This window comes from Orycteropus afer, unplaced genomic scaffold (genome assembly GCF_000298275.1).
Source record: "Orycteropus afer afer isolate SDZICR_OR568_19922 unplaced genomic scaffold, OryAfe1.0 scaffold00010, whole genome shotgun sequence".
NCBI classification, from domain to species: Eukaryota; Metazoa; Chordata; class Mammalia; order Tubulidentata; family Orycteropodidae; genus Orycteropus; species Orycteropus afer.
In genome coordinates this window covers 2,279,394-2,301,678 of record NW_006921597.1, presented here as the reverse complement: position 1 = coordinate 2,301,678, position 22,285 = coordinate 2,279,394, and the positions used below count along the sequence as shown (strand labels likewise).

Sequence of the window (22,285 nt, the reverse complement as noted above, 5' to 3'; positions counted from 1 at the left end):
CGAGGAGTGGCTGGTGGGTTTGAACCGCCAGCCTTCTGGTTAGCAGTCAAGTGCTTTAGCCACTATGCTACCAGAGCTCCTTCTTGTACATTAGTCCTCTTTAAGTTGCTCTAAAGTTCACTCGTCTTGTGTCCCTTTTTTAATTACTCTCTGTCTGCAAGTTTCGCTTTGGATATTTTCAGTTGCTCATGGCTTTATGTTCCCTCCACAACAACAAACTAATACTATATTTGTCCTTTTGTAACTGATTTATTTCACTCAGCATAATGTCCTCCAAGTTCATCCATGTTATGTGGTGTTTTGCAGACTCTACATTATTCTTTAGTGCTGCATAGCATTCCATTATGCGTATGTATCATAGTTTGGTAATCCAGTCTTCTGCTGACAGGCACATAGGTTGTTTCCATCTTTTTGCTATTGTAAATACTGCTGCGATGAACATGAGTGTGCATATGTCTGTCCTGGCTCTCACCTCTCTAGGATATATACCTAGTAATGGAATTGCTGGGTCAAATGGTATCTCCAATTCCAGCTTTCTAAGGAATCGCCATACTGCTTTCCACAGTGGTTGTATCACTTCACAGTCTCACCAGCACTGTATGAGAGTCCCAATCTCTCTACATCCCCACCAGCATTTGTCATTTTCTGTCTCATTGAACCTTGCTATCAGTGCTGGGGTGTGATGGTATATCTCGTTGTTGTTTTGATTTGCATCTCTCTGATGGCCAGTGATCTTGAGCATCTCTTCATTAGTTGGCCACCTGAATATCCTCCTTGGTGAAGTGTCTGTTCATGTCTTCTGCCCATTTTTCAATTGGACAGTTAATCCCTTTGCTTTTGAGGCATCAGAGTTTTCTATAAATCTTAGAGATCAATCCCTTACCAGATATGTAATTATTGGCAAATAAGAATTTGTTGCTGTCATTTTTGTTATGTGCTTTTTTGTGGTGTTGATTTCTTTGTTCTATATAATTTTCTATGCTGAGCTCATTTTGTTTATGAATCACGTTATCACTTGCATTGTTACTGTTTTAGTATTTGCTAAATATTTGTGCTGGTCCTCTTTTTTCTTTTGATGTGAAGGTTTATCATTTTTCTTGGAGGTTACCCTGTGATTTATTGTTTTCTTCCCAGGTTTAGAACAGTCCATTCTCTCTTGTAGTTGTCTTGACTTCCCTACCATCTAGAAGTTCTCTAACAACACAGTTTTTTCCCTCTTTCTGGTTTCTAGTTGTCCTTATTTGTCAATTGATGTCTCTGGTTCCCTGTTTACAATCTTGTAGGCTTATTTACTTTGGGTACTTCCATAGCTGGTTATATTGTCATGTGTATTAATGGTCAGTTGTTGTTGGCTGTTGTTGCTTCTTTGTCCAAAGAGCTCCCTTTAGCATCTCTTACAAGATTGGTCTGGTTTTAACAAATTCCCTTAATTTCTGCTTATCTGGAAATGTCTTCATTTCACCATCGTATTTCAGGGACAGTTTTGCTGGGTACATAATTCTTGGTTGGAAATTTTTCTCTTTCAGGGTTTTATATATACCATCCCACTGTCTTCTCGCCTGCATGGTTTCTGCCGAGAAATCTGAGCTTAGTCTTATTGGTTGCCCTTTGTTGGTAACTTCGTTTTTCCCGTGCTGCTCTCATGATTCTTTGTCTTTGGTTTTTGTGAGTTTGATGATGATTTATCTGGGTGATTTTCTTTTGGGGTCTGTCCTATTAGGGGTTCATTGGACTTCCTGAATGGATATATTCTCATTTTCATCATTCCGGGAAAATTCTCTTCCAACAAATCTTCAACAATTTTCTCAGTGGTTTTATTTGTCTCTTCCTGTTCTGGAATTCTGATTACACATAGGTTATTCCTTTTGATGGTATCCTACATGAACCTTAAGTTTTCTTTTGTTTTGATCTTTTTTCTGATTTATCCCTTTTCAAAGAAGTGTTCAGGTATTTGCCTTTGATCTCACTAATTCTGTCTTCCATTGATTCAGTTCTGCTCCTTTGCCCATTCAATATCTTATCTATTTCTGAAAATTTCATATTAATCTTCTGGATTTCTGTGTGTAGATTTTGTATCATTTCTAATTGTTCATTTATATTGTCATTTTGTTTTTGTATTGTCTTTTAAATTGTTCCAGGGTTTTCTCTGTGTTTTCCTCAATTTTGTCAGTGTTTTCCTTGATCGTTGAAAATGCCTAAATAGAATTCTTTTGAATTCCTTATCAGGGAGTTCCAGTGCTGCATCTTCCTCAGGGATGTGTTTTGGGTCTGTATCCTGGTCCCTTGTTTCTCCTGCTTTATCTTGCTTCTTTGTGTGGACTGTGATGCTCTGTTATCTCTGAGGCATTGTGACCTTTATATGTTTGAATTTAATTGGTGATTGTATGTTGGAGTGACTTGCCCACAATTTTCATTTTCTTTGTAATCTACGCAAGCAGGGTACTATGCTATACTCCTCTATTCACTAGTTAACAGCACTTATACACTCACCACCTATCTCCTTTCCTGTTGTCAGCCTCTCTTGTTGTTGTTATGTACCATCAAGTCAGACCCGACTCATAGCGACCCCTCCTTGGGTTTCCGAGGGGGTATCACTGCGGAAGTCAGCCTCTCTTAGGTCCCTGGAATCTGAATGAGAATGCTGTCACTTTAAAATCCAAAATGGCTGCTCCTTTGGTCACTTTAATATCCAAAATGGCCACTGCTTGTAAACATTCAAAATGGCTGTGCCCTCGGTCACTTTAAATATCCAATATGGCTGCTGCATGTAAACAGTCAAAATGGCTGCACACTCTGGACAGCGGAAAGTCCACAGCTCATGTTGTCTCCCTCCCTGCTGTTTCCCTTCCTAGTCATAGGCCACCGGTGCAGTTGTCCCCTGAACCCTTGATGACCAGGGTTGATCTTTAGGTCAATTCTCAGGTCCCAACACCACTTGGAAATATTCAGGCTGTTGTTCCCGTCAGAGTAGCTGACAGTCTGCAGCTCCGACCATCCTGTACTCACTGTTTTAATTCAGGTTTTTCTACTAGTTGGTGCATAATCCACTTCTGTGTAGTTCCTTTCAAAGCTCAGGATTCCAGGATTATCTTCTGTATCTCTGTCATTTGGTTTTTCTTTTCTTTGTTAAAGAGGGTCTGCGTGGCTTGTCTGCCTATTCCTCCATCTTAGGGCTCATTTCTTACTTTCTCACTTACCTGCAAATTGGAGTTTGTACTAGTCTCTGACTCCTGATTTTGTGGTAGGCCTCGATTAGGGGTAGTTTAGTTGTCTTTGTTCATCTGAATGGTTTTTACATAATATATAGAGTGGTTTGAATTTAGGCAGTAGACATTCTACAGCACACCACTGACTTTTCTTGTATTTTATCTTTTAAGGTTTTTTTAAAAATGTTTTTAAATTGAGTATCCCAATATTATTCTGCAAGTTTTTTTCTTTTTCTTCATTCTTGTTATGTTAATTTCATCCTTTTTATCATTTCATATATATATTATCTTCTCTGACAATATTTATTATAGCTTTTAAGTAAGTATTCCAGGGCGAGTATTTGTTGTATCTTTTTAAAATTATTATTTCATTATATCTTTTTAAAACACTGTTTCTGTGCTTTCCACATCGTCTCTCTTTTCTCCAATTGTTGCTGCTGCTGCCACTTTTCAAATCTGATTTGGAATCTCTTGTTCTTACTGATGCTTTCCCTTAAATGTCTGGTATCTTCTGGCTGTTGGGGTCCATATAAGGGTGAGGTGCCACAAAGCTGATTGGCAGCTTTGGCACGAGTAGGCATATAGGCTCTTGGGCCTTAATCCAGTATTTCTGGTTGGTGAGCCAGCTTTTGCATTAAGAGAGCCTTCCCAAATGTCAGTATTTGAAATCTCTTGAAACAAAACTCAGTTTCCCCAGAGATGAATCTTCCAATAAATATCATTCTGGAAGGAAATGGAGTGGAGGTTGAGGTAGGCTTGGTTGCTCAAATTGTAGAGACAGACATGCTGCTGTGATTTGGTATGCATATTTTCTCTCAGTTCCCCACCCTGTGCTGCTTTTTGTTTGTAAGTCTTAAGCTTGTGGAAGATTGAGAGAGTGTCTGTTTTCATAATTACCCCTCTGACTGGGTAACTGTGTTTTTCTTGCACTGCTCTTCTTAATCTGTTACCATCCCACCAGATGCTTTCCATTTTCTGAGTTATTTTTAATATTTTGATTGCATCAAATCATGAAGTTTTCACTCATTTTTATACCCATCTAGATTAATTTCAGCTTATTTCCCTAATGTTTATTAGAAAGGAATAAAATCCCACAGTTTTCCAGAAAGATAATTATATTTCTCAGTCAATCCAACTGTCAAAAAAAAAAAAAGAAAATTATATTTCTCAGGCAGTCCAAGTGCCAGGAAATATTTACCAGTTGTATTTAAATTTGGAATTTTGTCTTTGATTAATGGGTGCAGGTTCGCTCTTTTGTGTATGGTTCCACTTGCAGGACATAGATGGAGGCCTTGGTTGATGGTCTCCAAATTCCTCTTGGCTGCACAGTGGTGAAGACAGAGAGCACAATTTAATATAATATAAATATTTATGAAAGACTAGTAATTAAAGCAGCCTTAATCAAAATTAAATAAAAAACAGAGTTCCTTTATCTTGAGTGGCAGATTTTTTTTTTTCTAAAAAAGCATGTTTGTAAGTTGAGAATTGCATGCATTATGAAGCTACATATGTTGATCATATTTGACAGTTCTCATCTCTTTATTTTTTTCCACTTGTTGATAGAGCGCCTCATTGAAAGCCCCCTGCTGATTTAATTAGCAAATGCCAATTAGAATTACAGCTGGTTGGATTTGGGTACAAGTGTGAAGCAATTGATCTCTTGAGAATGAAAATGTTTTGCTTTCATACTCTCTAGGGAAAACATACTTATAGCTGATTTCAGTAATGTTGTGAAATACATTCTTTTCTTTTGGTAAAATGTGCTATTAAATATGGTTCACATTAAAACCATTATCTTTCCTGTCTGTGGTTGCGAGTCTTGGCTCTTCATGGCTCTGTAATTTGCTTCATGATCATAGTGGATCATCCATCCAACCTCTTTGAGCCTTTGTTTCCCCATCTGTAAAATGGTGATACTAGTGTCTACTTTACCCTTTTACACAGTCACAAAAATCAAGTATGATAATAGATGTGAACGTGCTTGATAGCATAAAGTGCTTTTCAGGATTAGACTCTTATCATTGTTATTACTGTAGTTATTACTTGCTGGCCTGTTAGCTGTCCATCCTTTCATAGACAGAGTGAAACACTGAAAAGAGCACACAGGCCTTAGAATCAGAAAATCCTGCCTTCTCTATTCACTAACAGTGAAAATTGGGAAGCCCCTTAATACCTGACAAAACCTCAGTTTCCTCTTTCTTGAATGGTGTTAGTTATACCAGGATTGTGGTTAGGATCATGAAAAATAATTCATGATATTCATAAAGAATATTGAAAATCCCTTGGATTTTTCTCTTAGATTTCCTACTTGTTCCCTCTTAATACCACAGAAAAGGGGATAAAGAGTTGAGTATTGTGTTAGGAATAAAAAAGTGTGTTCTCGGTTAGCTGATATTAGCTGATCTTAATGGCAGTGAGATTTATGCCGAGAAGCAGTTGTGAATGAGTGAGTGCTGAGTAACTCAAGAGTCAGCAGGATGGAGGGATTCACAGACCATTTAGGGATGGACCAAAAGAACTAAGCCATGTTCTCTCCTTTGATAAGCAGAACCAAGACCAGTCATTGTAGTGGGCTTAGAAATGAAATACCTCACCGCAAGCTTTTCTTAGACCACTTAGAATGTGAGCTATGTTCTCTTGTTTACCCTAGTTATTGCTCTGAATAGACTTAATCGATTTTTCTTTAGAATCTAACATTTCTCTCTTTGTTTTATGTTCTTAGAAAACCACATGTACTTATTTGAAGGTAAAGATTATTCTAAAGAGCCTAGTAAGGAAGACAGAAAATCGTTTGAGCAACTGGTGAATCTTCAAGCAACCCTTTTGGAGAACACTAGTCCCGAGGGCCGGTCACTCCGAACTAAAGGCAAGGTAAGAACTATTTATGAACTATTTATTCTTCCAAACTGTCATCTTATATGTATGTATGTATGTATGTATGTATGTATGTATGTGTGTGTGTGTGTGTGTATATATATATATATATATATATATAAATGGTTTGTTGAAATGTAAGTTTAATTAACTATACCATATGAAAAACCAACCAAAAACCAAACTCATTGCTGTCAAGTCGGATCTGACTCATAGTGACCCCTCCATGGGTTTCTGAGGCAGTATCTCTATGGAAGTAGATTGCCCAAGCTTCCTTCCAAGGAGTGGCTGGTGGGTTTCAACTGCCAGACTTCTGGTTAGCAGTCAAATGCCTTAGGCAGTATGTCACCAGAGCTCCCACCATATGAAAAGTTGGCATAAAAAGCATTAGCAAAGAGAGTTTATTTTACTACTACTTGATGCTAATGAAAGCAGCTCTGCCATTCAAGCCACTTCTAATGGGATCACAATATTACACCAAAATACCATACCCTGCTGTTAATTGTGACCTCTGGGAGTCCTGACGGCACAGTGGTTAAAGTGTTTGGCTGCTAACAGAAAGGTCAGCAATTTGATTCCAGTAGCTTCTCTACAGGGGAAATGTGTGGCAGTTTGCTTCGTAAAGATCACAGCTTTGGAAATACTATGGGCAGTTCTACTCTGTCTTAACAGGGTTGCTATGAGTCATCACTGATGAAATAGTAGTTTGTTTGTTTTTTTTGTTAGGTATCAAGAAGACAGTCATAAACGGTACATGTAATGTATACAGTGTTTGCCACAGAGTATGTGCTCATTAAATACTCACTCACTCACTCATTTACTCACTGCCATTGAGTCGGATCCGACTCATAGCAACCCCTCCTTGGGTTTCCAAGGTGGTATCACTATGGAGGTAGATTGCCCAACCTTCCTTCTGAGGAGTGGCTGGTGGGTTTGAACTGCCAGCTTTCTGGTTAACAGTCAGATATCTTAGGCACTACACCACCAGAAATCTCATTAAATACTAGCTGTTAGTAAGATAATGTTCTGGTTACCTAGTGCCACTCTAACAGAAGATACCACAAATGGGATGGCTTTAACAAACAGGAGTTTATTCTTAAAATTTTTGGAGGCTAGAAGTCCGAGTTCCAATTGCCAGGCTCTAGGAGCTGTGTGAAAGCCCCTCAACCTTGGGCTTCAGCTCTGCCTCTTGCTTCTGGCTCACTGAAGCCAGAGACATCTCTTCATTCAGGCAGCTACTGGCTGCTGAGGCTAGCAAGCCAAGGTCGACAAACAAAATGGCACCATCCCAATGTTACCAAACAACACAGGAGGCTGTTGATTCAAGTCCATTGAAAGTCCCACGATTGGCAGAGCATTGTAGGCTGCTGAACAATGATGCAGCTACATGCAGGGTTCAGGTGTGCCAGAAGCTAGAGACCATTTCCAAAGCTGCTGCTTATATATGGGAAGCGGACCACATCCCTAAAGCAGCTACTCCTGCTTGTGGTAGATCTCTCCATGGAGCTGATTGCCGGTCTCATCATGGGGAATAACCACCACCAGCTACCCAGCCACTCAACCAGGCCCAGTCAAATTGACACACAACCTTAACTACTAAAGATAATGGTGTTGAAATATTCTTTTTAAGAGAGAAGTACATTGTAGGAAGTTTTCCATTAAAATTGGTTAAACTTAAAACGGCACCCTGTATTCAAGGTGTGTGCTTTCAATCAAGAATGGTAATTTATTTTCTGAAGTACCCTATTTCTGATTAAATGAATCAAAGTAGCATATTGCTGTCCCATACTTGCCAGTGCTTGGTTGAGTTTAGAGTACAATGCCCTGGTCACCACACCTGTAAGATGTGTAATATGAGCATTATATCCGAGTGGACAATGTTTTATAAAATGTTAAGTGTACTGCTTCCTTACAGTGTGTGTTTTAGAGATGAATGAACGTCCTGGAGGAATAGGCAGCCCCTGGCCTTCCTGGTTATGGATTTTGTTCTTACAGGCTCTCATCCCAGGCCTGGTGGAGGGCTCTACCAAAAGGAAGCAGATCCTGAGTCCAGAAGAGCTAGAGGACAGAAGGAAGAAGAGACAAGAGGCAGCAGCCAAGAGAAAGAGAGTAATGGAGGAGAAGAAGAGGGAAAAGGAAGAAGCTGAACATAAGAAAAAGTATGTCTATATCATCCACTGATCAAGCTGAGGGGCACAGCTGTTGTAAGACTCACTATTGTATGAGTCCACAGTTTAACATTAAAATTGCAGAAAATGTCTATAAAGCTTGTAGTTCCTGTTGGTAATAGGATAGTTTTTAAAAGACAGATCTTTAACCTTAATGCTTTAGTCTACTTACGTGAAAAATCCGAGTATGTAAGGTAGAGAAGATACATTTTCTTGAAGCAAGAAAGTTTTAAGATTTTGTTGTAGCTGTCTGACGGAAAGTACTTTACTTAAACAACCCGTTTTAGTCGTGTTCTTAAAAACAGGGACGTGGAGTAGATGCTCTGTACTGTTGAAGTGTAGTCATGAGGCAGTTAGGCTAATCAGTAAGACTGCTTGTTAATTTACATATAAGCACAAAACCACAATCAGGGTGAGTTTCTAATTGCATTTCCACTTGGCATTTATGGTTTGTGAATAGCAGTACAAAACATACTCCAAGGGGAAATTGTGATAGGCCCGGTTAATTTGCTTTTCTCTCTGGCCTGCTGAAGGATGGCCTGGTGGGAGTCCAACAATTACCAGTCTTTCTGCCTGCCTTTCACGGAGAGCGAGCCAGAGGGTTCTGAGGACGGGGAAGATGAGAGCTCTGAACTGGATTACCAAGACCCAGACCTGACCTCCATCAAATATGTTAGTGGCGATGTCACCCACCCTCATGCTGGGCCTGAGGATGCGCTCATCGTTCACTGCGTAGGTATGAGAAAAGGTGTACAGGGTACCACAGACTTGATGGTGCAAGGCTGGTGAAGGTAAGGCAGAACGCTGAACTGGATGCTGGTGCCAGTGTGGTATTGTGGTCCCAGAGTGGTCAAAAAGCTTGGATTTTTGTATCAGGAGATTTGGATTTGACTCTTGGCTCTTTCCTTACGTAACTTCCTTGAGCCTCAACATCCTTATCTGTATAATGGGATAGTATCTGCCTTACCCTCTTCACACGGTTTTTGTGAGCGTGAAATGAGACAACATCTGTAAGACAAACAGACTCCTTTGAAAATAAGCAAAATTTCAAGCATGTTCCTACCTTAGGAGCTTTGCCTTTTTACTACTTCTATGTAGAACCCTCTTTCCCCAGATAGCCACATCAAATGTCTTCAGATGTCTGCTTCTCAAGGAGGTCTTTTCTGATTGCCTCACATAAAACCCAGACTGACTTGATGCCATCCCCATCTGTCTATGTCCATTCCTGTCCTACTTTATTGCATGTGTCATCACTTGACATTCCAGAAGAATGCAGACCTACTGCCATTGAGTTGGTTCTGTCTCATAGTGACCCGCAGGGCAGAGAAGAATTGCCCTATAAGGTTTCCAAGGCTATGAATCTTTATAGAAGCAGACTGCCTGCCTCATCTTTCTTCCATGTAGTGGCTGGTGGGTTCAAACCACCAACCTTTTGGTTAGCAGCTGAATGCTTTAACCACTGTACCAACAGAGCTCCTATCACCAGACATTACATAGGTATTATTTTATTTGACTCTTTTTGCACTAGACAGTAAGCTTCATCAGAGTCGATCTTTTTGTTCACTGCTATATCCTTGGTGCCTGAAACAGTACCTTACACGTAACACTTGCTAACAAATAATTTGTAGTATGATTGAACGGATTATAAATACAGTGTACTAGCCAGCTGTGTCAGTACCAGACTGAATAAGTCACTGAACTTTCCCTTTGTGGCATTGTGCCCTGTTGCATTCCCAATGCTTCCATGCTCTCTTTGTTCTGCTTACATTTCCTCTCCACTTTTCTTTAGTTGTCTCTCAGAAATTACAGACACACCACAGAGATTCTGCTTATGCAGAGTACTCATTTTTAAGGTGCTTTCTTGTAATAATGGCCAGGTGTGTCCTCCAGAAAACCTAAATAGAGTTGGAAAGTCTAATCCATGATGTTCTTAGATCAAATACTTTTTCTTCCCTTTGAAAAGTCATTCTTACCACAAACTTATTTGATTTGTCTTTGTTTGTGGTTGGTTGGTTGGTTTTTATATGTGGACTGGACTTTATTTCCTATAGATAACAATTTTCTCTTTGTTCTATAGATGACTCTGGCCACTGGGGCAGAGGTGGTTTATTCACAGCTCTTGAAACACGGTCAGCGGAGCCAAGAAAAATATATGAGTTAGCGGGGAAAATGAAAGGTAAGAAGTAAAGCAGAGGCAAGAGTGAGGATAGAGTATGAGAGGAGAGGACACTTACGATACTTATCATGTTGGTTAAAAAGTACTAGGGAAAGAGTCAGAAGAGCTGTTTTGGGGTGAATCCTGTCATCAGTTAGGTAGTTGGAATGGGACCTTGAGGCAGTCCCTTACTCTCTTCGTGTTTTCTCATCTGTGATTCATGAATTAAACCTACCTCATGGAATTTCACCTACCTCATGGGATTACACTGAGGATAATAAACTTGCAAATATTTTGAGATATGTCAGTCCCGCATACATGTTAAAGTATTGGTGTGAAGATCGTGTCATTGTCTGCCTCAGTCACCCATCTGCATAAGAGAATATCTCATGAAAATGTCAGACTTGGTGGAAGGGAAATCAGACACACCATTAAAATGCTAACAAGAGTTTGGCTTTGGTACTGAGGAGGAGGAGGGTAGCTTATGAAATCAGACCAGTCTGGGACATGACATTCTCTGGAGACAGAAGTGGAGCTGTTTGGGGCCAGGGAGACTTGGGAAGCTGAGCAGTATTGTCCCTTGGCAGAAAGAAAGGAAAAAGGACTCCCCCTTTTAAGTGCAGAAGGCACAAAGTGGCAAAAGGAGTAAAATTATGTGATGATTTCCTAGGAGACTTAAGAGACTGGGACCTTGACCCTGCAGATTTCTTAGAGATTGTTTTTTCCAGATTCTTCAGTCTAATTTTCTGTGGTGGAAAGGGATATGAGTAAGGACTTAGGGAGGATACTCTTTCTAGTAAAACAAATACTAGAAAAAGAGTTTAATATGATTTGAAATAATTAACTCAGATCTAGATATTGATGGACAATTGGCCAAGCAGAGATCCAGGAAAGTTCAGAACTACAGATTCAGACTGGAGTCCTGGTTAGAAGCCTTGTTTGAAACTAGAGAAACGAGAGAGCAGAGAACCGACATGGAAAACCCCTTTGCTTTGGAGCTGAGACAGTGAGAAGAGGCAAAGGGAACTGTCAGAAAAATCAGAGAATCTTGAGATTGAAGTGCAAGGGAGGAGAAGGTGTCAAGAAGGCAAAGTGGTCTGCCGTGTCAGACACTGAAATGAAGAAGAGAAGAGGGAAAAAAGCTGTCATATTTGAACTGATGGTGGTCACATGACCTCAGAGTGCTTTGAGTAGAGAGTGAGGCCTAAAGCCTGACTGCACAAAATTAAGGTGTAAGTGCTTACTAAGAAAACAGGTAGTGTGCATGCTCCTCTAAAAGGATTGAGATAGGTTATCGCAGATTAGATGAAGCTGCTATCATGGGTTAGAAGGGTCTTACAGTCACTGTGGGTTAGAATTACTAGGGATGGCTTCTTGGAGGTGGTAAGTTATACTGAACATGGAAAGATGGTTGAGTTTTTGCACAACTGAAGAGAACTAACAAGGAAATCCCTCACTGTGTCTCATTATTTTTGGTATACACACAAGTGTACTATTTCTGTATTGAAATGACCCAGGCAATTACACAGTTAATGTGTTTGGGGAATGGTGCACAGGCCAGGCAGGCCAGAGTAAAGGGTTTAGGCTGAGGAATGGTGGGGGAGGGTAGGATTGTAAAGAGAGGCCTGGGCCCCTGCTAAAGAGGAACGGAGGTGGCATCTCCTGACCTCCTGTAACTCCACAAGAGGAAGATGGAATCACCATCAGCAGCCCAAGGCTTGTTCTGAAGAAGCCAGACATGCCACCACCCTTCAGCCCTCTTACTAAGCTTGACACCAACCATCCCTCTCACGGTACCTACCACCTCTTTGCTGAGTTCTATATTTTGCTGCAGTGGCCACACAGAACTCACAGACTATGAGGTTTATTAGAGAATCAACAAGCTACAATTCAAGTTCAGGAATGTGCTCAGGATATAGTTGCTTGATCAGAACAGTCTCCCCTCTGCTGTGCCCTTAGACACACCTATCTGGCTCTCAGCCTCTCAGCCTGGCCTCTACAGGCCAAGTAAGCCTGCAGCTCTGTCTCCTGCCTCGTGGTTCCACTCTCTCAGCCATCTCTCAGTTGGGTGTCTTTCTGAGCCATGTGTCTCTCTTTCTTAGCCACACATCTCTCTGTCTCAGCCATGCATCTCTCTCTCTCAGCCACACATCTCTCTCTCATAGCCACACATCTCTCTCTCAGCTGTGCGTATCTCTCTCAGCTGCGCGTCTCTCTTTCTCTCAGCCACACATCTCTCTCCCTCTCTCAGCAGTGCGTCTCTCTTAGCCAGCAGCCAGAGAAAATCTTTTCTGCTTCCAGGAGGGCTCATTTTGAGCCTGGCAGAGTGGCAAAACCAACCAATTGCAACATCAGAATTCTACACACCTGAGAGAGAGCAAACTTCCCAGAAGATTATTACTTCATGCTGCTCCAATAGAATATACCCCAGGTGGATGACTTTAACAATCAGCAGTTTAAATTGCATGGTCCCACCCAGTTATCTGGGAGTTCTGGTAGTGTAGTGCCTAAGGCACTTGACTGCTAACCAGAAGGGTGGCAGTTCAAACCCACCAGCCACTCCTTGGAAGGAAGATGAGGCAATCTACTTCCGTAGTGATACTGCCTTGGAAACCCAAGGAGGGGTTGCTATGAGTCGGGTCAGACTCAACACACATAACAACAACAACAACAACCCAGTTATCTGGTGGGAGTTACAAAGACTATAGCTAGACAACCCATACCATGTAATTTACTATACTGCAGCCCCTTAATGGAAGACCGTACATGTCCATCTCAGGAGATGTCATTCTAAGTAGGACCTTATCCAGTGGGTAGTTGCTACTCATTTGGGAGATTTGAACAGAAGAATGGCTAGCAGAGCCAGTGTTGTAGAATGATTTAAAAGATTGGGATGTGAGGGGTGGAGTGAGAGGGCCAAAGGTTCAAACTGGGGTATGCAAAGCCACAGAATTAGCACATTTTTCTAGACCATTACTTTGATTTGATTTGGGTGAATGAAATATAGAATACTATATTTGAAGGATTTAAGACAAACATAAAGCTTGCAAAGAATTTCAAGCTCAAGTGCCCTCCCACCCCCTAGCTTCCACAAAGTCTTTGCATTCACCCTTGATGCCTGCAGGGGTGCTTTGCTGGTAATGTTTAAGATGCTGGGCTAAGTTGGTAACTGAGGCCAGAAAAGGAGAAAAGTTTATGAAGATTGTGAAGAAAGGAAGGGTGGGGTTTGAATGTTAATTGGATTTGGAAAAGGCAAGCTATGAGGATTCAAACAGTCCTTTCAGTGGTTTTAGTCTTCAATGAACTTAATGTTCTTTCTGTTGTCTTTTTTATTTTACCTCAGACTTGAGTTTGGGAGGTGTCCTTTTATTTCCTATTGATGACAAAGAGTCAAGAAACAAAGGGCAAGATTTGGTAAGTAAAAAGCAGACCTCTTATTCACACTGAGATTTGGCTCACCTCCCCTGCTCAGGAAACCTCTCCTGCCCTGCTGGCCGCTAGCAGGTTAGCCTCGCCCTCTGCTGCACTCACTCCGTGCTGCTTCCATCCCTCCAGCATGTGGAGCCCTGGCCTCTGCTTCCTTGTTCCCTCTGCTCACCTAGACTGCATCCCCCTAGGGGCAGAAACTATTTTATTTGCCTTTTTGTCCTCAATATCTAGCTCAAAACCGGCTCATAGAAAATACTCAATATACATTTTCTGAATAAGATGATATGACTCAAAGCTGAGGATTTGATCAGTTAGTACATGAAAAGTTCTATGAAAGGTCATATTTTCTAGCCAGAAAAAATCCATATTACTCTGCCTACGTCAGAATTCTATCTTTTGCATCTTCAGTATTTCCCGTTTTGGTCTTGTCAGAGGGACTAGTTCCTGGAGAAGGAGAGCATGCTTGGTAAAGTGTAGAGGGTCAGAGAAAAAGGGGCAGACTCTCAATGAGACGGACTGACACAGTCGCTACACAGCGGGCTCAAGCACAGCAAGGACTGTGAGGCCGGCGCAGCACCGAGCGGTGTTTCATTCTGTTGTGCACAGGGTCGCTGGGAGTCGGAGCCAACTCCATGGCACCTGAGAACAACTTGCCTGTCATGTGAATTCATGTAATGAGTTATATTTACTCACCTGCTTGGCTTTCTCCAAGGCCTGAGTTCATAAGCAAATTTTGAGCTGAATCTACTGACTTAGAAAGGAAGAAATTTAGAAAGTGGACTGAAAGAGAGGCTCATTCTCTTCAGGTTGGTGGTCTGCATGGCTCCCGACAAGGCAATTTCTGTTTGATACTCTTTCAGGAATTTTCAAAATGCTGTATAAAAATGAGAGTGACATAGCATCTGCGCATAAGATGCTCTGAATCTAGTGACTCAAGAAAACTGCACACTGAGTGGAACACCATGTCTGCTGTGTAACTGTAGTGATGTTAGTTCCAGAAGCTCCCTTGATAATCTGCCTGGCTTTGCCCCACTTAGGTTAGGACAGGGGTTGATATTTGGCATTTTTTCCTCACGGGAATTGTTTGAAGAGGGATCAAATGACTGCTTGTCCAGGGGTTATGGAGCTGACACAAACATCAGCTGGAGAGCTGGAGTATAATACCTTGAAAGTTCTATTCCTAAGACTGAAAAATTCCTTCTTTACCTTTGAGAGCATTTAGGAAGCCCAGTTTATTTTACGGTTTTGTTTTAATGTATCTTGAAAAGAGAAAGAAGCTTATGCAAAATAAGATAAAAACATAAAGATGGGGCGTGAGGTCATATATTTGATAGAACATGATTTTTCAGCCAGAGCACCAAAAGGAGATGGAGCCAAAGCCTATAGTGACCCACAGTGGGCAATGCCTGTGGGGATACGGCTTGCTCCTCCTTGACGGGCAGGTCATCAATTGGCATGTAGCTATTTAATGTCATGTCAACCATTCAATGATTATTCTTCTTAGTTGGCCTTGATTGTGGCTCAGCACCGTGATCGCTCCAATATCCTGTCTGGCGTTAAGATGGCAGCCCTAGAAGAGGGCCTGAAGAAGATATTTTTAGCAGCAAAGAAAAGGAAAGGTAAGCTCTTCCACTGATGCTCAGTAGATGTATTTCTGTTTCAGTCATGTGCATAGACATAGGATGTGGTTTCATGAAGGGAGAAATGTCAGGACCCCATTCAGTATGTATGGTAAAGGTTAACCCCAGTGTAAGAGAGGGAAGAAGTAAAAGCCACACCATCTTACATTTTGTATATCCCTTTTTCCTTTCCAAATCACTGTCATATACATGATGCCTGGGGACCGTCTTCATCCACTGGGGTATGTGTATCATGATTGTACAGATGAGAAAGCAAATAACTGGAGATGAAGGAACCTACCTGGTCATTCGTAGTTGGGAAATACTGTTTATTACATCCCCTCTTAGAAAGTCATAGCCTACGTTAGCAGACAGTTCTCTGCCAAAAACCAAAAAATTTGATTTCATTTCCAAACCCAGTGTATCTCAGAGTTGACTTATTAAAGAATCTTTGCTTGACTTATTAAAGAATCTTTGCTCATTTTAATTATGTCTCTAAATTTGATCATATTCTATTTCCATTGTACTTAGATTCATTTCCAAAGCCCATGGATCCTTGTGTCCAACAGAACTATTTAACATTTCTCTGTTACAATCCTTCCCTAGAATATCTTTTGACATTGTAATAGGATATTTTAGGTGGAACTGTCTATGATTATACATATTTTGCCCATTGGGAACCACACATTGACTCTGGGAATATAGATTATTTCTTCCTATGTGTATTTTATACCCATTAATCAATTTTAATGAATGAATGCATCATCATCTACTCTTTTTTTTTTTTTTTTTAATAGCAAGTGTCCACCTTCCACGCATTGGATATGCCACAAAAGGTTTTAATTGGTATGGTACTGAGCGTCTTATTCGGAAATATTTGGCTGCAAAAGGCATCCCAACTTACATGTATCCTTTTGTCATATTAATGATGTGCTCCGCCCCAGCTCAGAAGGGAAAATGTTTCATATTTTATGGTATCAGTATTTAATCCAAGGCCAGATCCTCTTGTGGTACACTCTTCATTCTGCCACTCTTCAGTAAGACAGGAAACATGCATTCATCCAAGCCATGATAAGTAAATTTTAAAATATATATATTATATACTGAGGTATGTCAATGTTTGGAAGATCTGTATAACTCAGTGAACCAGTATTTTCCAAATGACCAGTGCATGATGTGACAAAATTATACATGGGTAAAATATTCGTGCAAAATGCAAGATTGACTAATGGATTTCAGTGTGGAAAAGTATAAAAATTTCTTTGATATAATTTCTGATTCCAAATTGCAAAAAGTCAAAGAAATTACTGCTTGTCAAGTTTTAGTATAGAGTCAAAGAAGAATATTCACAATTATTTGAAAAGGCCTTTAAAATATTCCTTCCATTTCTAATTGCATATCTGTGTGAAGCCAGATTTTCTTCAGATATTTGAATCTAGCCCACATATGACAGCAGATTGAATGCCGAGGAAGATCTGAGAATCCAGCTGTCTTTTAAATCAGGCAATAAAGAGAATGGTAAAAATGCTAAAAAGTGAAGAAGAAGCACAGAAGCATTTTTTAATTTTTGTAACTCATACATATCCAAGGAGATAAACACACTCAAGAAGTTCTGAAAGCCAAGAGCTAAATTAAAAGTTATACGAAGAGGAATTAAAAGTTATACGAAGAGGAATTAATTGAACAATTGCCATTTGATAACATATTTAATGTTTTTCAGATGGTTTCTCTAGAGAGTCTTCTGTAGACCAAGAACTAAGTGTAAGAACTTCACTCTGTTAACTAAATAATTAAGGAAACAAGAAGTGAATTAATGTTATTTCTGAACACTGTACATGTATTTTTAAGAGACAGTGTGAAATTAATTTTGACCATTAGGTCTTACCTAGTTTTGCTGGGTAAGGAGCAAAAGGCATGTGACTGCTAACCAGAAGCCTAGCAGTTCAAACCCACCAGCCACTCTTTGGAAGGTGGATTGGGCAATCTACTTTTCTAGTGATACTGCCTCGGAAACCCAAGGAGGGGGTGCTGTGAGTCAGATACAACTCGACAGCAGTGAATTTGGCTTTTTGGGTTTTTTTTTTAAGTTTTGCTAGACAACTATTTTCTACTAAATACTAGACTTTGTCACTGTTGTCTGAAGTACAGAGTCCAAAATCACTAGAAGAAGTTGAATTGGCCCCAAGCACTATAATCATACAGATATTCATTCTTTTTACTTACTTATTGAAATTTCTTTTACTCAGTGTTGATTTTTAAGATATTTAAGTCACTGTAAAAGAGCAGTGATGTTTCATACTCTTGCACAATTCAAGCATTATCAAAGGAATTTTGGTATATCACATAATTGATAATAGTAGTGAGTGCTAACAGTATTGGAAGTATTTGTGATATGGTGAAAGGCATATTACTAGACTAATTCTACAGTAATTAGTAAACTAAAGAACTATAGTTCTGATAAAGTTGATATTCAGGTGATGAAATATATGCATCTTCCTTGACCATTTTTATCAGATACTACTTTCCAAGAAGTAAGGCTTCTGTCCATCATTCACAATCTTCTTCCTCAAGACACATGGTACCTTAACAGTTGGCCCAGCATTAGGTCCAGACTTCAGCAACCAACTAATAAGATAGGACTAGTCCAGAGCTACTATACTAGAGTATTTTAAAAAGGAATTTGGATCTGGAAGGCCTCTGAGATGCTCTGTTTTCAGAATTTGAATTTTGTTGTCCTGGATATGTTACTTTGATTTGTTACCTATAGTACAGGAATGCAGGATTTATTTGGAAAGTCCTTTTGGCAGTTTGCCAGGGCCCCACTTTGTTGTATAATAAACTTCTCATCACTAAATGTTTAATTGCCTCACGCTTCTTCCCCTTTTCCCTCAATCTAGTTATCTTCCCCATCAACCAGACTGCTTTCTTTACAGAGGAAATGGCTGCATAGACAAGGAGAAAATGAAAGGTAATAAGAGAACAGGGTGGTTCTGGGAGAGGGAAGCACCTTTGTCCTATTGAGAGCCTTTGGGAGAGACAGGACTCTGAGGGGCAGAGGCTAAGAAGTGGGATTCTTGATCTAGACTAATGAATCCCCTCCCTTGGCCGTGCTTTCCCCACTTACCATCAAGCCTAGAAGAAAATGCATTGGCCCAGAGGTGTGTCATGTGACTTCAGAGAAACCAGAGGATCTCTTTTTTATAACCTATCAAACCCAGTTCAGCCTCAGGAAATAAGGGAATTATGAAAATGCCACAGTCAGCACAGAAAATCTGTTGGTATTGATGAGGGGCTAGGAACTACTGGAGAGAGAGTCATGGGGCAAACTGAAGAGCTTGTGGTGTTTCATGCTTCTGTGTGTGAAGTCTCAGTGAGCCTGGTTTCTGTTGCTTTGAGGCCTTCAACATAAGCGTGCTGCAGAGGACTCTTCAGAAGCCTCCATCCTGAGCCCTTGATTCAGGGAGCCAGGACCGTGACATTCTAAGAAAGGCAGTGCCTTTACCACCTGGCTTGTACTGTTCTATTTGACTCACCCTGCACCTTTAACTCTTCAGCAGTGTAGCATTTGTGCTGAAGACTGGGAAAAAAAAAAACAAACTTCGTTACCATTGCGTCAGTTCTGACTCATAGCGACCCCCATTGGGTTTCCAAGGCTGTAAATCTTTACAGAAGTAGATCACCCCATCTTCCTTCTGTGGAGCAGCTGGTGGGTTTGAATGGCTGACCTTCTGGTTAGCAGCCAGATGCCTTATCCACTACACTACCAAAGCTGCTTTCTTGAAGACCAGTTAGGCCCTAAATTCATGGCTCCTTCACTTTTTTGTCCCTAAAGCTTTTTGCATCCATTTTTGCGGCTTCCTACTTACCATTTAAGGAGCTCTGGTGATGCAATGCCTAAGGCATTTGACTGCTAAACAAAAGGTTAGCGGTTCAAACCCATCAGCTGCTCCATGGAAGGAAGATGGAGCAATTTACTTCCATAAAGATTTACCACCTCAGAAACCCAGTGGGGGTCACTGGTGAGTCAGAACTGATGTGTTGGCAGCAGGTTTGGTTTTGGTTTTTGGTATCTTATCACTTACCACCAGCCCTTCATACCACCCATCTAGGTTATTACAATAACCTTAATCTTACAGTCTAAAGGTTTTCCTACAACTAGAGGCAGAACTTGAACACTGAAAAGGGAGAAGGTAGTGAAACCTAGCCCAATACACAGGCAAGTTGCTGTGCCTTCAGAAGCAGCCAAGTCCAGATGCGCAGGGTATTAGTAAAGTGCAGTGAAAACTTGCATGGGTACTGTGCAAAAGCTGCGTGTCCGCCCAAAAGGTGCATTCACTTCTGAAAGCAGAATGCGTGAGGCTGCCTATGAGTGCTTCTGAACGTTGGACAAAAGTGACAGACAAGGGACCTCATACCTAAACGGGGCCTTTTCAGGGGCACAGTTGTGTTTTGGGGGGAGAGGGCCTATTTTTTTCACCCTATATTCTGTCTACCATGTGTTTTTTCTCTATAAAGAGCCCCCGGGCCATGAACCTTTGTCTCCTGGGAAGCTGACCAAGACAACATAAAAGGACATCAGGAAACCCATGTAGCATATTCTCCCTAAATGTGGTGCCTCCCAGAGGCAGCCTCCTGCTTTGCCTGTCTACTTCTCTTAGCTCTTCAGAGTCTGAAATACTGCCCTGCTACATCTCCATAAATCTTTCCTGTCTTCTTCCCATCAAAAAGGTGTCATTCTATGAGAAGAAAGAATGAGAGACCTTACCTAATATCTTTACCCCAAGTGTTTTGATCCATTTCTTCCACAGGCCTCACTTTGATGCCATCCAGCCCTCCACTCCAAGGAGGCTGAGAAAGTAGGGTCAAGGGGACATTAAAAGATTTTATTCACTGACAGCTTGTGTAGGACAACTAATGCTCTAAACATCAGTATTAAAAGATCCTTGCTATAATGATAGTAAGAAACTTTATTGAAATTTTTCTATATATAAAACCTCATATATTTTCTTGGTTTTAATAAACTTTACCTTGTAGTAAGCCTACAATTTCTTTTATTTTTTGCTCTATCATTCTAAGCCAGATGCTACCAAGTTATTTAAATCTCTTGAAGTGTAGCTTGAGTTAGCCATTTAAAATCCCCAAACCATCTTCAGGCCAACATTTTTCTGTGTTTTACTGTCTACTAAAACCACTCTAGCATTATTCACCTTCCACCATAGTACTGCTCTATTATACACCCTAATTTCCCAAAAGACATTCTTCAGTTTCTCACTTGGGCCTTTGCTCATGCTAGCCTCCCTGCCTGGGGTGCCTTCATCTTCACCCTCTCCCCTACTTTTCCTCCCTCCCTATTGTCACCTATCAAGTCTGGTCCTCTTTAAGAATCCAAGAAAGGTATTTCCTATATTCCCACAAAAATACAATCTCTCTGTACTTGATAATTGGGTTTGTGACACTTACTTTGTTTCAACTCAAATTCATTAGTGTATTTACTGAACCCTTGTCTAGATATGAAGGCTTTTGAGAAAGAGATTATTTCTCATTTACTTTTCATATCACACAAATCGATTAGTAGGCACTCAAATATTTGTTGAAATGGTGTGGGAATAACTGACTAGCAATTTAGTAAAAGTATTAGACTTCCACTATATGTGTCAATAAACTCCAGATGGCTTAAGTATTTAAATATAAACTCCAAGAATAAAGGAAGAAATGTCATTTGTATGGTGTCTGACTACTCTTTGAAGCTGCTTCTTATATTATTAAAATACCAGTGACATTGAGGTGAAGACTCAAAACCACACGGAAAATAGACAACCAGGCAACCAAATGCAAGAATTGGAGAGGAAATAATAATAGTTCTAAGGAAGAACTGAACTGAGATTTCATTTTAAGAAACAAAGGTGATTTAATAATCTGGGACCTTCAACAGCCAGAAAATGAGTAGTCATTTCTCTGTAACGCTGAAGATCCACTCTGATGATGTCCCAAATCTCTGCCTTTCCTTCCCTTAGTAGAAGCTAAGAAAAAGTCCAATTCCTTCATCTCTTCTTTGAATTCTATACCCTCTAGCAATTTCAGGAATGTTATTCTATCAGCTACTCCTTCACTTCTGTATTTAACTTCTTTAAATTTGGCTGCTAACCAGAAGGCTGGTGGTTCAAACCCACTAGCCACTTCTCAGAAGGAAGGTTGGGCAATCTACTTCCTTAGTGATACCGCCTCGGAAACCAAGGAGGGGTCACTATGAGTTGGGTCCGACTTGACGGCACATAACAACAACAACAACAACTTAGTTATAAGGGAGCCCTGGTAATGTAGTGCCTAAGGCACTTGACTGCTAATCAGAAGGCTGGCAATTCAAACCCACCAGCCACTCCTCGGAAGGAAGACTGGCAATCTACTTCTCTAGTGATAACTACCTTGGAAAGCCTAGGAGGGGTCGCTATGAGTTGGATCTGACTCCATGGCAGGGAGTTGTTTTTTTTTTTTTTTTTGTGGGGGGTTTATTGACTTGTACAGAAGGTCAGTTCTCTCCCATTAAAAAACTCTCTCAAGCCAAAGCTCAGAACAGTTGTCTGTAATCAACTGTTTTCATTTCTTTACCTCCCACTCCTTAATCTACTCCATTTTGACTTTCTGCACTGTCTCTTCACCAAGGGAGTTCATATTAAGAATACCAATGACCTCGAAGGCAGTAAATCTAAAGGACATTTTTCAATTCTCATCTTGATCTCTCAGTATACTTCAACACTGTCAACCACTTCTCACGTCTTGAAACACTCTTGCCTTGGCTTTTGTGACAAGATACTTTTCTATGACAGTATAATCTCC

General features: G+C 40.5%; 1 protein-coding gene across 1 annotated transcript in view; it reads left to right on the top strand.

Annotated features, from left to right (window-relative positions):
• The window catches only part of CHD1L (chromodomain helicase DNA binding protein 1 like), an 86,505-nt gene extending 68,467 nt beyond the window's left edge, over positions 1 to 18,038 (top strand). Inside the window, exons 16-23 of the mRNA XM_007948387.2 lie at positions 5,929 to 6,077; positions 8,076 to 8,239; positions 8,782 to 8,984; positions 10,326 to 10,424; positions 13,747 to 13,817; positions 15,337 to 15,451; positions 16,249 to 16,357; positions 17,966 to 18,038. Of these exons, the coding sequence (XP_007946578.1) occupies positions 5,929 to 6,077; positions 8,076 to 8,239; positions 8,782 to 8,984; positions 10,326 to 10,424; positions 13,747 to 13,817; positions 15,337 to 15,451; positions 16,249 to 16,357; positions 17,966 to 18,038 (983 nt within the window). The remainder of the gene's footprint in view (positions 1 to 5,928; positions 6,078 to 8,075; positions 8,240 to 8,781; positions 8,985 to 10,325; positions 10,425 to 13,746; positions 13,818 to 15,336; positions 15,452 to 16,248; positions 16,358 to 17,965) is intronic.
• The last annotated feature ends 4,247 nt before the right edge of the window (positions 18,039 to 22,285 follow it).